The sequence below is a fragment of the Podarcis gaigeae genome, assembly GCF_964106915.1.
Source record: "Podarcis gaigeae genome assembly, chromosome: 13".
In the NCBI taxonomy this organism is placed as follows: Eukaryota; Metazoa; Chordata; class Lepidosauria; order Squamata; family Lacertidae; genus Podarcis; species Podarcis gaigeae.
The window spans coordinates 50,903,078-50,919,752 of NC_139689.1; the positions used below are offsets into that span (position 1 = coordinate 50,903,078).

General features: G+C 44.4%; 1 protein-coding gene across 37 annotated transcripts in view; it reads left to right on the top strand.

Annotated features, from left to right (window-relative positions):
- The first annotated feature begins 11,781 nt into the window (after window positions 1-11,781).
- Window positions 11,782-16,675, top strand: part of FHOD3 (formin homology 2 domain containing 3) — a 320,858-nt gene continuing 315,964 nt past the window's right edge. For 20 of the 37 annotated variants that reach the window (XM_083708959.1, XM_083708960.1, XM_083708985.1 and 17 more), the window contains exon 1: window positions 11,794-12,520. In XM_083708959.1, the coding sequence (XP_083565085.1) occupies window positions 12,350-12,520 (171 nt within the window). In that variant the 5' untranslated portion in view covers window positions 11,794-12,349. Of the gene's footprint in view, window positions 12,521-16,675 lie in introns of all 37 variants that reach the window. The other 17 variants (XM_083708983.1, XM_083708968.1, XM_083708969.1 and 14 more) reach the window with 5 other exon arrangements.

Here is a 16,675-nt window from a genome sequence, read left to right on the forward strand (position 1 = left end):
GTATACAGGACCCACACTGTGAATTGTGCTCACAAACGTACTGGGAGCCACCGTAGACCCTTTAGGACGTGTGTTCTCTGGTCCCGGCGGCTGCTCCCACCCCCCAGTCTAGCTGTCGCTACATCTGCTGGCTCCCCTCAGATATGCCTGAGCCAATCTGATCAGAGGGGAATCCCTTCCTGTCCTCCAATATGTGGGATAACCCGTAGGGTCTTCTGTTAGAGCTTCATCAGGACCAAACCCCACCTCCCAGGCATCCCCCTTGAAGGCAAGGCACAATCCTGGGACACTCAACACCCAACGGTTTTCCATTTCCAAGGCACGGGGTCCCTCCCCAACTCTCTTTTTTTTTAAAAAAAAATATTTATTAAGATTTTCAAATTCAAATGCATTAATAATAAACAACATTATTTATATCATAGCATAATTTAATCACTTCTTTGGACTCCCTCACGTCTCCCGCTCTCACTTGCATCATTAAAAAAGGTTTTTCTAAGCAAATTACCATCTTGTTTACAATCTTATATCCGCTCATTTAAAATAGAATCTAGCAGTTCTCCAAAAAAATTATATTTTCCTTAATCTCACTTATCGTCAAATTCGAGTCTAATTCAATGGTAGGCAATTATTTGTGATCTAGCATCCTTCTTAACATTCAACCAAATTACAATATTTTTGTAGATAGATCTTAAATTTCTTCCAGTCTTCTTCCACCCTCTCTTCTCCCAGGTCTCGGATTCTGCCAGTCATCTCGGCCAGTTCCATATAGTCCATCAGCTGCATCTGCCACTCTTCCAGCGTGGGTAGATCTTGAGTTTTGAGGAACCCCAAAGGCTTATACTGGTTGACTCCAGCCATGGAAACATAGCAGAGCCATCAGGGAGACTTGAATGAGATAGTATCCCCAGAATATGATAGATCAAATCAAACAATAAGGTCCAATGAAGGGAAATTACCAAGCTACCGTATTTTTCGCTCTATAGGACGCACCCGACCATAGGGCTCACCTAGTTTTTAGAGGAGGAAAACAAGAAAAAAATATTCTGAATATTCTAAACTACTGTATTTAATAAACAACCTTTATATCAGAATCATATTACAGCCGTGTAAAGTGAACAGCAGTCAACAATGGCATTAAGAACCATCATCACTGTCATTAACAAATGAAGATAGACTTTAAGGTTTGAGTCCTCTTCTAGTTAAGAACTCATCACTGCTACGATCAGAATTTATGAAGCTCACTTGCTCACAATCACTGACATCACTTTCTTTGCTATCTTCATGTAAAATACCATCTTCGTTTCCATCCAAAGCATTGCTAATGCCATATTTTTTCCTCTCAGTCCTCTTCCTCCCCTCTCTCAGCGAACAGCCTGCCCGCTGTTTGCAAACATTCCCTTCACTTGAATTACAGTCAAGAAACAGCCGAGCAGAGCCTCTCAGCTGCGGGCTTGGGAGGCTTTCCTTCTCCCCACTTTTTTCTCCCCCTCCCCAAGCAGCACAGTCCCCTTTTCCAGCCTCCTCCTCCTCCATCCCTTTCACCCAAACTCCTCAGGTGACGTCTGCAATTTCTCCCCTTTGCTGCTCCCTCTCCTTTGCCCTCTACCATGACTCTCCACTCACGGCAACCTACGATACCTCCTCTCCCTTCACCCAGCTTCTTGGTCACCCTCCTCTCCTTCCTCTTCCTCCCCTCTCTCAGTGAACAGCCTGTCCGCTGCTCCAAATCTTGAGGGGAAAGGGCAGGCTGCTGGCAGAGCAGCACCCCCCATCCCCATTCAGCAGCCCAGGAGCATGCGGCATGGGCGCACAGCCCTCCAAAGCATCCCGAGGCTGCAGGGGGAAGCCGAGGCTGCCGGCAGAGGAGCGCGGCTCCCACCACCACCACCAAAGAACAACCCAAGAGCATGCCGCACTCCGGCAATTTGGCTCCAGGGACCACACATTCACTCCGTAAGACACACAGACATTTCCCCTTACTTTTTAAGAAAAAAGTGTGTCTTATGGAGTGAAAAATACGGTACTTTTTTGATATAGTAAGCCATATGGCATTAATATAGCTATGTAGATTAAAACATCTAACGGAACGCAACTATACTTTCCATTCAAGTTTCACAAAATAATTCCAGTAGACCAGATACGGTGTGGGCGTCCAGAGATTTGGGGGTGAAAAAGCTGGAGATCCAACCGAGAACCATCTCAGACCACAATTTGGTCTCCTGGATCCAGCTCTGGCACCAGAGTTCTAGGTCACCTCAGTAGCTTGGAGTGTTCTTAACCAGCTTGGGTTGTGAAAACTACATTTATGGAGCTACTCTTACCTTGTAGTCCATGTGCCGGTAACCCCCAGACTGGATCACTACAACTGCTGCTGAGCTTTGTCCATAAACTGTAGCTAGCACATAAGACTCAGTTGCTCACTGGCAGAACATCACTGTCATGCTACTGAAAGACTTGCACCGGCTGCCGATACAAAACCTATAGATCTTGGGACCAAGCTATCCAAAGGGTTGTCTTACCCCTGGGATTTTTGTAAACTAAAGAAATTGAGTGGTTTCCATTCCTGACCTCTGACAAACATGCCATCGTGCTCCTGTTTCTGACAGTAATCTCCCTGGTCACAATCCTTTTTGCATACCTGCCATGCAATTAAGACACAACTGTATATAGCCTCTATAAAACACATACCGTATTTTTCGCACCATAGGATGCACCAGACAATATGACGCACCTTGTTTTAGAGGGGGGGGGTACAAGAAAAAAAATTCTCCCCCTCTCTGCCCAGTGCCCCTTCAGCGAAGCGGCAGGAGGCGCTGCGCAGAGAGGGGGAGAATTTCCCCCCTCTTGTTTTCCTGTTCTAAAACAAGGTGCCGTTTAAGGTGCGTTCAGGCGGCTACCTTGGAAGCCTGGAGAGCGAGAGGGGTCGGTGTGCACCGACCCCTCTCGCTCTCCAGGCTTCAGGTTCCTTTCAACCTGCTCTTTGGGACTGGCGGGGGGAAGCCCACCACCAACCCCAAAGAGCAGGTCAGGGAGCAGCGGAAAGGCTGCTGCCATAGTCGTGTGTCACTTCTCCAGCTGGGAGAGGGTCGCTGGGCTATGGCTTCTTTTGCCCCACACGCGTTCTCCCAGCTGGAGAGGTGGCGCGCGGCTAAAGAGGATCCTGCCATAGCCGCGTGTCACCTCTCCACCTGGGAGAGGGTCACGGGGGGCTTCTTTTGCCCTGTGCGCGCTCTCCCGGCTGGAGAGGTGACGCGCGGCTATAGAGGCTCCTGCCATAGCCGCGTGTCACTCTCCAGCTGGGAGAGGGTCGCGGGGCTATGGTGTCTTCGCTGTATAGGACGCATACACATTTCCCCTTCATTTTTGAAGGGGAAAAGGTGTGTCCTATAGAGCGAAAAATACGGTAATCTCTCCTCAAGCATAAGCTGAAGGAAAGTGATGGCAAAGAATACAATACGAAAAAGTTGTTTCTGGTTTCCCACAACTGCAACTGGTCTCAAGTTGGAAAAATGGAAATCTAGCCAACAAATTAAGTTTGCAGGATTACTTTTGCATCAGTAAGAATGGGGTTCAGAGACCTGCTATGTAAATGATTGAATTTCTACCAGGCAGCTCACACATGTTATATCCAGGGTCTATGAAAAAAACAAATATTCCAAAGAGATCATCCAATTACTTACATGTCTAGCAGTGTTTAAAACAAATCTGGCTGGCTTGCATGCATATTTGTTGAGAACCTGGGTGGCCTTTTGCTCCACAAATATACTTTTAATAACCTCCCACCATACATTTTATTTTTAATAAAAATGGAGGAAATTAAGGACAGATACATTGTTATTTTAACAGTAAGGTCCCTTCAACAATGGAAACAACCATATTTCACATAATATATTTTAAAAATCTCATAGAACTTCCCTTTTAAATCTAATAAAATCATCTTATCAGTTATTTTTCATAATATTGCTGGTTTTCTGCCCCAACAGTAGCAATCGGGGGGGGGGGGGATGAGGGTGAGGCTTGAGTATTGCTCACAGTGCATGCATGTTCCCATCTACTCAGAGGTAAGTCATATAGCATTTGATGGTGCTTGCCCTCCTTCGAGTGTGTCTAGGACTGCACCCTGAAGCATATATTTTGTGATCAACCTCTTCATATGGTTTATGATCCAATTTCCCCCATTAAAAATAGTTCATCTGCCAGAGCATATATTTCAAACATTCTCATAATCTTGAAAACACATCATACACTCCAATCTCATAAAATGTGTGGGTCCGTTTTGTATAAATATGCTGACCACGTTTCCCAGTCCCTTCACATTTAAAGTAATTACATTGATGTCAATACATTTCCAAGCACAATTCAAAGTGTTGGTGCTGACCTTTAAAGCCCTAAACAGCCTTGGTCCAGTATACCTGAAGGAGCATCTCCACATCGTTTTGCACAGACACTGAGGTCCAGTGCCGAGGACCTTCTGGCGGTTCCCTTACTGTGAAAAGTGAAGTTACAGGGAACCAGGCATAGGGCCTTCTCGGTAGTGGCACCTGCCCTGTGGAATGCCCTCCCACCAGATGTTAAAGAGAACAACAACTACCAGACTACCAGAAGACATCTGAAGGCAGCCCTGTTTAGGGAAGCTTTTAATGTTTGATGGACTACTGTATTTTAAAATTTTGTTGGAAGCAGCCCAGAGTTGCTGGGGAATAAATAATATGTTGTTGATGTTGTTGTTGTTGTTGTTGTTGTACTCATTCTGACAAGTGGTTATTAATTATGCCCCCATTAAATTGTTCTATAAAATTATTATCCTTATGGCAGATACCGGCAGGCGACTGCCCTTGCTGTGCAGGCAAAGCAGGTTCTTGGACGCTAGTTTCTAAGATTTCCTGTGCTAAGTATCTACAGTTCCCAAGTCCCTGATCCATGCTGCTTTTAAGCGTCCCATATACTGTATGCAGTTGTTGCCTCTTCTCTGCAGGCAGATGTGCCGTTACATACACTGCTAAGTCCTTCAGCTCCTGCCATGACTCAGCAGGAGTTTCTGGGTGAATCAGCACAGCCTATTCAGCAAAAGGAGGATCTCTAGTGAGCAGTGATCCTACTGCCCTACATGGTGAACCAATTCTCAATCCTCAAGCTCCCTCCTTGAGGGCTAGACTGATGTTGTGACCATACGTGCTCCATTGTAATGTCCCCCCCCCAAAAAAAATGAATCGAGATGTTCCTTACCAAAGGGTACTGGAGTGTGCTTGTGTTGTTTCTTATTTCGATGGATAATTCCTTATGTGGGGTGGTACTGAGGATAATGGGTTTTCGTGATGACTCCTTGGATTCTAAAATTGATTGTAGAAGAAGAAGAGAAGAGTTTGGATTTGATATCCCACCTTTCACTCCCTTTAAGGAGTCTCAAAGCAGCTAACAATCTCCTTTCCCTTTCTCCCCCACAACAAACACTCTGTGAGGTGAAAACAAAAAAAATTCCTTCCAGTAGCACCTTAAAGACCAACTAAGTTAGTTCTTGGTATGAGCTTTCGTGTGCATGCACACGAAAGCTCATACCAAGAACTAACTTAGTTGGTCTTTAAGGTGCTACTGGAAGGAATTTTTTTTGTTTTGACTATGGCAGACCAACACGGCTACCTATCTGTATCTGTGAGGTGAGTGAGGCTGAGAGACTTCAAAGAAGTGTGACTGGCCCAAGGTCACCCAGCAGCTGCATGTGGAGGAGCGGAGACGCGAACCCGGTTCCCCAGATTACGAGACTACCGCTCTTAACCACTACACCACACTGGCTCCTTAGTAGTACTTTTGTTTGTTTTTTTTTATACATTTTTTTATTGCTTTTTTAAAGATACAGAAATACAGAAAAAAGAATAAAGAGTGGTTATATGAAAGAGAGATATAAATAACAAATTTCCATATTCTTTTTCCATCTAACCTATAGGACTTCCTCACATCCTCCGAACCCTGCGTTCTCTGTCTTATAAGGCATCAGCAATTTGTTAACTTATTTCAAAACTTATTGTAACTTCCATTTTATCATGTTCCCTATTTTCAATTTTACTGTCACTCAATTCTTATATGTTTTATATTAAACACAATAAAGTTATTTCATTATTTTACCTCTGAATTCTTGTGTCTTAATTTTCATTCCAATAACTTACATTTGCTGAAGCTAGAATTTCCTGAAAGGTGCATTTTTTTTTTAACATTCATACAACTTATAGTGTTTTTTCAAATAGTCCTTAAACTTTTCCCAATCCTCCTCAGTTGTTTCTTCTCCCGCGTCTCGGATTCTGCCAGTCATTTCAGCCAGTTCCATATAGTCCATCAACTGCGATTGCCATTCCTCCAGCGTGGGTAGATCTTGTGTCTTCCAATGCCTTGCAATCAAGATCCTAGCTGCCGTGGTAGCATACATAAAGAAAATTCTATCTTTCTTAAGTACTCTCTGGTCTACAATGCCCAAAAGAAAGGCCTCCGGTTTCTTAGGTAAGGTAAATCTAAGTACCTTTTTTAGTTCATTATGAATCATCTCCCAAAAGGCCTTCACTTTCGGGCAAGTCCACCAGAGATGAAAGAATGTCCCTTCCGCCTCTCCACATTTCCAACATTTGTTGTCAGACAGATGATATATCTTGGCTAACTTGACTGGGGTCATGTACCACCGGTATACCATTTTCATAATATTTTCCTTCAAGGCAGTACATGCCGTGAATTTCAAACCGGTGTTCCATAACCTTTCCCAGTCTGCAAACATAATGTTATGCCCCACATCCTGAGCCCATTTTATCATAGCGGATTTGACTGTCTCATCCTGTGTATTCCACTTAAGCAACAAGTTATACATTCTCGAAAGTAGTTTACTTTTTGGCTCTAACAATTCAGTCTCTAGTTTCGATTTTTCCACCTGGAATCCAACTTTTTTATCTATTTTAAATACCTCTTGAATTTGCGCATAGTGCAACCAATCTCGTACCTTAGTTTTCAATTTCTCCAAACTTAGCAACCTCCAATTGTCTCCAGTTTTTTCAATTATTTCCCAGTATTTAGGCCAATGGGCCTCCATGTTGGGTCTCTTACGAGCCTTGGCCTCCACCGGTGAGAGCCACCTCGGAGTTTTACTCTCCAATAAGTCTTTGTATTTTATCCAGACCCTCCAAATTGCTCTTCTGACAATATGGTTTTTAAACAATTTGTGCACTTTAACCTTGTCATACCACAAATATGCATGCCACCCAAACGCATTGTCAAACCCTTCCAGATCCAGGACATCAGTGTTCTCCAATAAAATCCAATCTTTCAACCAGCAGAAGGCTGCAGATTCATAATATAGCCTCAAGTCTGGCAGGGCAAATCCCCCTCTTTCTTTCGCATCAGTTAATATTTTAAACTTTATTCGGGGCTTTTTGCCCTGCCAAACAAACTTAGAAATATCCTTCTGCCACTTTCCAAAACATTCCACCTTGTCCACGATCTGTAGGGCCTGAAACAAAAATAACATTTTCGGCAATACATTCATCTTTACAGCAGCTATTCGGCCTAACAAGGAAAGTTTCAGTCTTGACCATATATCCAAGTCTCTTTTGATTTCTGACCAGCATTTCTCATAATTATCTTTAAACAAATTCAAATTTTTGGAGGTCAAGTACACCCCTAGGTATTTTACTTTTTTAACCACATTCAGCTCCGTTTCTTTAGAGAACTCATCTGTTTCTGTAACTGTCAAATTTTTTGCTAAAACCTTAGTTTTTTGCTTATTTAACTTAAACCCCGCCACCCGACCAAAATCAGAAATTAATTCTAACACTCTTTTAGTGCTGGAGACTGGTTCCTGAAGTGTTAATACCAAGTCATCTGCAAATGCTTTCAATTTATATTGTTTCACTCCGACCTCAATTCCCTGGACCAACCGGTCCTTTCTAATCATATTTAGCAACACCTCCAGGACTGAAATAAACAATAGGGGGGATAGGGGGCACCCCTGGCGTGTCCCTTTTTCAATTTTAAACTCCTCTGTCACCACATTGTTTACTATCAATTTAGCTTTTTGTTCTGTGTAGATTGCTTCTATACCATTTTCGAACCCCCGCCCCACTCCCATCCCTTCCAAATTTTTCTTCATAAACATCCAAGAAATATTATCAAAGGCCTTCTCTGCATCAACAAAAATCAAAACCGCTCTGGTATTCAGATTTGTTTGTAGAAGTTCCAAAATGTCAATAATGTTTCTTGTGTTGTCAAACAAATGCCTACCAGGGAGAAAGCCAGCCTGGTCTTTGTGAATCACTTCATTTAGTACTTTTTTAAGTCTATTTGCCAAAATATCTGCAAAAAGTTTGTAATCCACATTTAGGAGTGAGATGGGGCGGTAGTTCTTAAGTTGGGTCTTTTCAGTCTCTAATTTAGGTACCAATGTGATGAAAGCTTCTTTCCACGTTTCCGGTGCCCTCCCTCCCTCCATTATCTGGTTGCAAACCTCCATCAAAGGTTGTATCAAATAGTCCTTTAAAACTTTATAATATTTGGAGGTTAAGCCGTCCGGGCCTGGGGACTTGCCAAGTTGAAGATTTTGAATGGCACTTTCAATTTCTTGCTGTGTAATATTACAGTTCAGGTTTGTTCTCATTTCCAGGGGTATTTTTTGTAATCCATTAGTTTTTAAAAATTGATCCACCTCTGAGGCTTTTTGCGGCCCTTGTGTATAAAGTTCTTTGAAGTACCTCTGGAAGCACTTTCTGATTTCCTCGGGTTTCTGAACCATTCTCCCTTCAATCTCTAGATTTGTAACCGTATTAAGCTTTTGTCTCTTTTTCAACTGCCAAGCTAGCAGTTTCCCACACTTATTCGCCGATTCGAAGGATCTTTGTTTCATTTGTTTAATTTTCCATTCCACCTCTTGGTTTATCAGTTTTGAATATTGCGCCTGGAAGAATTTCACTTCTCTTAACACGTCCTTCGACTTAGGCCTAGATCTTAATTTTTTCTCACCTTCTCTTATTCTCTCCAATATCTTCTCCTTCTTTTCATTCCAGAGCCTTTTCTTAATCGTGTTTTGTTGTATTAGAAACCCTCTCATGACTGCCTTACTTGCGTCCCAGATTGTTCTTTTTTCCACAGTAGTATTCAAATTTATCTCAAAATAGTCCTTTAGAGTTTTTTGGGCCTTCTTAACAATCTCCTGATCTCTTAGAATAGTGTCATTCATTTTCCATCTAAAGGATCCGGTTGTATTTAGTCTCAATTCCACTTTCAAGGCATTATGGTCGGAGCAGGTTTTTGGGCAGATTTCCACTTTTCTAGTCTTAGGTGCCAGTCCTCTAGTTGTCCAGATTTGGTCGATTCGTGTCCATGTCAGATGAGCTTCAGAAAAGAAAGTCCCTTCTTTCCCTAGGGGGTTCTTAACCCTCCAAATGTCTACTAAGTCCATATTGTCTGTCATTTCAAAAAAAGTTTTGGGTAGTCTGCCGTCTTTCGATATGTTGGCACTTTGTGACTTATCCATATTTACAGACACAACCCCATTCATATCACCCAGCATAATGATGTTACTATAGTCCAAATAATCCAGCATAGTCTCATGCAGCTTCCTGAAGAATTCCGACTTTCCCTCATTTGGAGCATATATTCCTAATATCAAAATTTTTTCTCCTTGCATCTGTATTTCAATCGCCAAAATTCGGCCATATTCATCTGTAGTACTTTTGAACTCTGCAGAAATCTTTAAAAGACTAGATTTCAAAAGTTCAGGTCTTTCTAGAATCCCTTGCTGCTCTTCCATTGGGAGGTCTTGAAAAGAGCCTTTCAGATTCTGCTCCAGGTCACAGCAATAAGGTTCAAACATAGAAAGAGTAGGAACTACCAACATGAGGTTGTGTGAACTTTTAAGACCTCTCCCCATTTCCCATAATACATTTTTCAACAGCATCATCAATACATCACAAATATGTCACAAAGGAGGAGTGTTTGGCATGTAGATACATGAGTCAGTAACCTCAATTCCCAACACCTTTTTACTACCCTCTTCCCCAAAGAACAATAAAAGTATTTACCCCCCCCCCCAGCTGCAAGGCTTTCCTGCTGCTTCTCCTTTGAACGTATCAGGATTCAATCCACCATCCCGATGGATTTCTGTCTGGGGTATGTGCTGCCCTTGATCGCCTCCTGCCTCCTTTTGTGTGGCTAAATTCACACCTTGCCTTATGCTTAGGGGATTATAGAGGCAGGGGCAGGGGCAGGGGCAGGGGCCATGGCAGAGGCCATTAGCCCTTGGAACCAAATTCAAGCTGTTGAATTTTGGAGATTATTTGATTCTATATTGGATAGTCAGAGGAAACAGTACGATACATGGTATTGCTACTATTCTATAGACTCCTTTTCTGAGCCTCTTTGCTGCTGTGTAAAAGGTTGTTGTCCTGACCTTAGTTTGAGGCTGTGGTGGGGACTTGGGATTTTTTGGGAGTCGATAACTTTAACTGGTTTTAACACAACTATTCCCCCCTACTGAATCTCTGTTGTTGGTGGAACACTGAGCTGGGATTCCAAAGCTGACCTCAGTCGGTGAGCAGGTTTATAGGGGATGCAGATCCTCAGTTACCCTAGTCCCCAAGCCATTTATGGCTCTATAGGTAATAGCCAGTCCCTTTAACTGGGCCTTGAAACAAACTGGAAAGCAGTGTAACTTGAACAAGACTGGTGTGCAGTGCCGGATTTACCTATAAGCTAAACCAGAGCCTAGGGCTTGTCGACCAAAAGGTCAGCGGTTCGAATCCCCGGGACGGGGTGAGCTCCCGTTGCTCGGTCCCTGCTTCTGCCAACCTAGCAATTTGGAAGCACTTCAAAGTGCAAGTAGATAAATAGGTAAACTGGCGGGAAGGTAAATGACGTTTCCTTGCGCTGCTCTGGTTTGCCAGAAGCAGCTTAATCATGCTGGCCACATGACCCGGAAGCTGTATGCCAGCTCCCTCAGCCAATAAAGCGAGATGACTGCCGCAACCCCAGAGTCGGCCACGACTGGACCGAATGGTCAGGGGTCCCTTTACCTTTACCTAAACAAGCTATAGCTTTGGGCCACATGCTCTTGGGGGCCCCAAAAAAAATAAAGGGAAAAAACCTGGATGTACATTTCCAAAATATAAGATAAAAAACAAATAAAATAAAATTTATATATAGCAACAGTGTTTTGTGTTGTGTAGGCTCCTGCGATATAAGTAATGTGTCCCACCTGTTAACCTGCTCCCTAAAATATCACATATAAAGGGCCCCATTACCTTCAGTAGCTTAGGGCCTCATCAAATCTAAATCCAGCCCTGCTGGTGTGATATGGTCAGAATACTTAACGGAAATTATTTTGGCTGCATTTTTTACCAGTTGCATTTTTTGAACACTGTCCAAGGACAGCCCCACGTAGACCCACAATAGATTCCCATATCCATACTAAGTTACAGCGTGGAGCATGTCTAAGAGTGACCAGATCTGCTTTTCTATATGGGATTGTCAGAATCAGGACGCTACATGGCACCCACTTCATTGCTGCAGGTTTATAGGCTGCTTTTCTGGGCCCTCTTGGCTGTTATGTATGGATGGCGCTTGTGTAAACGGTCCTGATCCTGGCCTTAGCTGGATGCTGTGGTGGGGACTGCCCTGCGCATTCCTGGTTTGAACGCAGGGCTCCCCCAAAACGCCTCGCAAGGATGGAGGCGCATGCAAGGCCAGGCGATGGCCCCTTCCTAATCGCGCCCAGTGGAGGGCGCTGCCTGCAAGCGGCATTTCTCGTGCGGCGGCAGCAGCGTCGGGGACGAGCGGAGGCTTCCCAGAAGCAGCCGCTTCTCCTCCTCCGCCTCCTTCTCTCCTTTTCTTTCGCGTCCCGCTTCGGTGCGGCGAGCGCGCAGCCGAGAATGGAGCCGCTGCCGCCGCCGCCGCCCCCCGGAGCCCCGCCGCTCTCCGCGGAGCCCCTGCGCGCTGCTTGGGCATCGCCCCGCGCGCGGTGACCTGGCCCTGCCGGGACGCGCAAGGCGCGCGGGCGGCCGCCCCCGGCGCCTGGTCGGCCGGCGCGCTCTGCCTCCTCTCTCTCGCTGCGCAAAGGCGCCCGGCTCGGCGGGGGCGCGCGCTTGAGCCTCTCGCTCCTTGGAGAGCTCCTGGGAGGCGGCGAGGGGGCAGACTTTCCTCCTCTGCCGACCCAGCGGCTGGAAACAACTTTGGGGGGCGAAAGCGGGGTGCCGCGGATCTCTTCTCTCTTGGCTTGGAAGCTCCTTTCCCGTGTCTTTTTGGCGCTGCCCGGCGCGCTCTTCTTCCCCGGCTGGGCTCGCCGCCTTTCTTGGGTTGTTATTCGCCTTCCTTGCATGGATGCACCATGGCCACCGCAACGCTGGTTTGCAGGGTGCAGTTCCTCGACGACACCGACCCTTTCAACAGCACCAATTTCCCCGAGCCCACCAGGCCGCCGCTCTACACTTTCCGGGAGGATATCCCCCTGGGCACCCAGTTGGCCGGGGTGCACCGCCTGCTCAGAGCCCCGCAGAAGGTACGGGGGGGGGTCGCGGAGGGAGGGGCTCCTGGGAAGAATGCGGGTCGTTTTTGCGGGAGGCTGGACCGGGCTGGAGACGGCAAGGGAAGACCCTCCAAATGTGCACCCCCTTGAAAGTGCGCGCGCAAACAAGATCTTAAAGTGCCCTTGGTGTGCGTGGAGCTCTGCAGAGTAACGCAAGGAAAAGTTCCCGTTTTCTCTCTGACCCCAAGGAGATTATGTTCTGAATAACTTGTGCTGGGGGGGGGGGGATGGTTGGATTACCATATTGTGCATGGCTTGTGTCCGGGCAAGACTTTTTTTCCGGCTTCTCCCCAAACACTAGAAATCAGTTACCAGGTGAGATCTGTTAGCAGCGAGCACTTCGCCTAACACATAATTAACGTGTGGAATTCATTGCCTCAAGATGTGATGATGGCCATTGAAGAGGTTGGGGGAAGGAAACCACGGAGACTTTGTTTATCTTTCAATGGCTAGTAGTCGTAGTGGCTACCTGGATCCTCGAGATTCAGAGACAGTGTACCTTTGAAGGGCAGTTCAGGGACCACAGAGTAGGTGGCCAGATAACAGCAGGACAGTGCTCTTCACTTCAGGTCCTGCTTGTAAGCTTTTCAGAGGCACTTGGCTGACTACTGTGAGGAAAGGTTGCTTGGGTTTTTATGATGTTGTGTCAAATTTGTACCAAATATTGGGCCGAACCACCTGCTGACTTGTTATCTGTGTTGGTTTAGTGCGGCAAGGCTTTTGAGCCAATCCTGTATTTTGGCACTGTGTTTTTGAAATCTCTGAACATCCTGGGGGAGAAAAGTGACGAGCGATGGAAACAGTGGAAGTTGTGGCATCAAATGTAAAATGTAAGGTGTAAGGGAAATATTTCAGAAAATGCTTAGGTGGGACATGCAGTGAAGATTACCATCCAGCTTGTGGGCTGGTTGTCCACTGTGAGGCCAGATTCTTGGTGTAGATGGGCCTCTGGTTTGGTCCAGCAGGGCTCTTCTTGTGATATGTGGTGCCATGTCCTACCCTGTATACTTCTGTTGTCAAATGTGGTGATCAATCCAAAGGTTGCCTGCAATATTTCCAAAAGAGAATGAGACCTTCTCAGGAATATGGTTGCTACACAGGTGATACAAACACACTGACTGCTATGTATAATGCAAAGTTTTATTTACAAACTTTGATAGAAAAATAATACTCCAATGCAGTGATGTCACTCGATAGGTTCCTTGTGTTTCTGTTCCACTTGCCATTCAATGGATCTCAAAGGGACTTACAAGCAATGAACAGCAACAGCGACTTCACATATCACCTTAGGACAAGTTATATAATATGATCAGCAAATCATCAATGTTCTTTTTTTGCGTAAAAAGTTAAGACAATATCATCAATGTAACAGACACAAATTAGAGGTGTCATGTGTTGATGTTAACTGGGCTATTTGATAATTTTGGACACTGCTGCAAACCTCTTTCTACATATGTGTGAATCTCTTTTTATTTAAACCAGTTTGCGCCGATCACATTGACAGTGAAGTCTTACTCTTTATCCAGTGTGCTTCATTCTTGTTTATATCTCAATTTGATGCACACATTTTAATATCCTGTGCCTTGGAGCATTCTGTATAACTGTGTGCTTGTAATTATCTACAGAACAGTTGTATGCCCAAGAGCACCACTCTCTCTATTGCCGTTTTTGTTTGATACTGTGTGTTTTGCTATGTAGTCATCTCTCCCCGTTTGATATTGCCCTCCTTGGTTATATTACCTTGTTTACGCCTTGTTTTCCTCTATCCGGTAATATGTCCATGCAAAATAATTGTTTTGCATTTTTGCATCTCTAATAGTGTAGAAGCAGAATCTAGTGCCTAAGTGAGGACTTAGAAGTGAGGCAGTTTGTTCTTGTGCATGTTTATTGAGAAGCAAGTCCCAATGAATTCAGTGGAAATTACTCCAAGGAATGTGTGCTTATAGGATTCAAACCTTACTAATTAGGGTGATGTAGAGTATTTTCTTCCTTTAGCTTGTGGGAGGGAGGAATCCGCAAAATTAAATTCCACCCTTGCTTGGTGGAGAGGAAAGAGCCTGTAATACAATATGATTGCAAAAAATAGTTCTGGCACTTAGATTTATGTTTGGAGGTAGAACTGGAACTCTTGTCTTCTGCCCAGTAGGGAAGGACTGTACCTGAGGGGTTCAGGGAGAGGCTTTTGCTAATAGTGTAAAAGTAGAGAAATGGTGTATTGATGCCATAGCACCGTGGAGGTGAGGACAGAAAATCTAATGGTCAGTGGGGTCAAGTGAATCTTGGGATCTTTTGCATGTGTCTCCTGTAGTTGCTTTTCCTGGACATTGGTGGCCATTTCTAAAAATGCTTCTGTGGATGTTCGTAGCAAGTGGTGGAGCTTCGAAGATTCTCAAAAGTAAAACACAGGAGGCGTAGTGCAGGATAGTGTGCACCCTGGAAATGATCTCTTTCAGCTTCTGCCTTCTGGAAGAAGGTACAGGGTTATAAAGACTAGGACTAGCCGCCTGAGAAACAGTTTCTATCCAAATGCAATTTTGGTTTTAAACTCAGTGTAAGGTAGTCTCTATGGGAGTATATTGAATTTAATTATTGGATATCAGAGTTTTAAGGGGTTTAACCAGGCTGGGATAGCAGGCTTGTTGGTTTTTGAATGTCTGATGTAGATTTTTTCAGTTTCGTTGTTGTGTATGGGAAAATGACAGTAAAGATTATCGTATCGTATTCAGCATTGCTCATACTTCTCAAAAACTTGTGCTCAGTTTCCTTTTGCCTGGAGTAAAAACACAGAATATGCCAAATGCCTTTTCTTCCTCTTTAATTAAAGTGAACATGTTTGAAAACCCTGAGGCTTTGATAGCTGGGCTATTTGTTCCATGCGAGAGTGTTTTGAGAAAGAAATGAGGAATTCCTTAAGAGAAGCAGGGGTTATGTGGAATGGATGCCTCTGGATCTCAAGAAGGATCTTTTTGGGACAATACATTTGGCATCTGTGCTAATTAATGCATCTTGATAATTAATTTGCACTGTTTTTCTAGCTCCTGGAGAGATTGCTTTCCATTTCCACAATAACTTTACAGGGCAGACATTCCTCCCACAAGTTCACTATAATTACTGGAGATTTTGAAGCTTTTAAAAGAGGCCCACCATAGAGCCAATGTGACACACTTGCTCCTACCAGCAACCTGCTTGGACTGTCATGCAATCTTGGGCAGTGATCTATATTTCAAGACCTATGGTGAAGCTGGGGGGAGGGCAGGGAGTATGTCCAAGCAAATAAAGGCGTGTTTAAGCTGTCGCTGTGGTATGGTTCTTATGAGCTGACAGTTGCGCCAAGGCTTTTGTTAAAAATAGCAGTTAAGTCTACTGTCCTTGGAACACTTGATACCCTTTCGAAAGCTACAACATGTAGCATAGCAGTGAGTCAAGCCATAACCTTTCTGAAAACCGGCCTTGTAGTTGTGCCTGCATCAACTATCTTTCGATAAATGTAGCTCTCTGTTCTTGAGGATCTGGACTATGGTGCCAACGCATTTGGAATATTTGTGTACAGTTCTGGTCAGTTCACCTCAGAAAGGATATTGTAGAGTTGGGAAAAGCTCAGGAAAGGCCCACTGAAATGATAAAGAGGTCTGGAGCGACTGAAGAAAAGTTGTCGTGTTTGGGACTTTTTAGTGTAGAGAAAAAGGCAAGCAAGTGTCAATGTGATATATATTTATAAAATTATCCGTGGCAGAATTATACCATTCTTCCATTTTATATTCTGCTTGCCCCTTTCACTTCCTAGCTATAATAATTTGTGCAGCTGTCAATAAATTTGTGAGCGAACCTTCCACCTCATCATAAATTGATAATAATGCTACCTCTGGACTTGCGGTCAGCTTTAACCCAGTGATTTCTGTTATCTCCTTAAACACACTTTGCCCCCCCAAATTGTACATATTTACACCCCCACCACATGTGAACGTAATTCCCTGTTTCCTGGCATCCCCTTCAAATGTTTTTTCTCCACCTCTCATAGACATCCTTTGCAGCTGAAAGTTGGCAGATAAAGGAAAGCGCTTCTTCACACTATGGAACTCGCTCCCTTGGGGGGAGAAGAGACACGTTTGCAAAGTCCCCTCGCCCCCA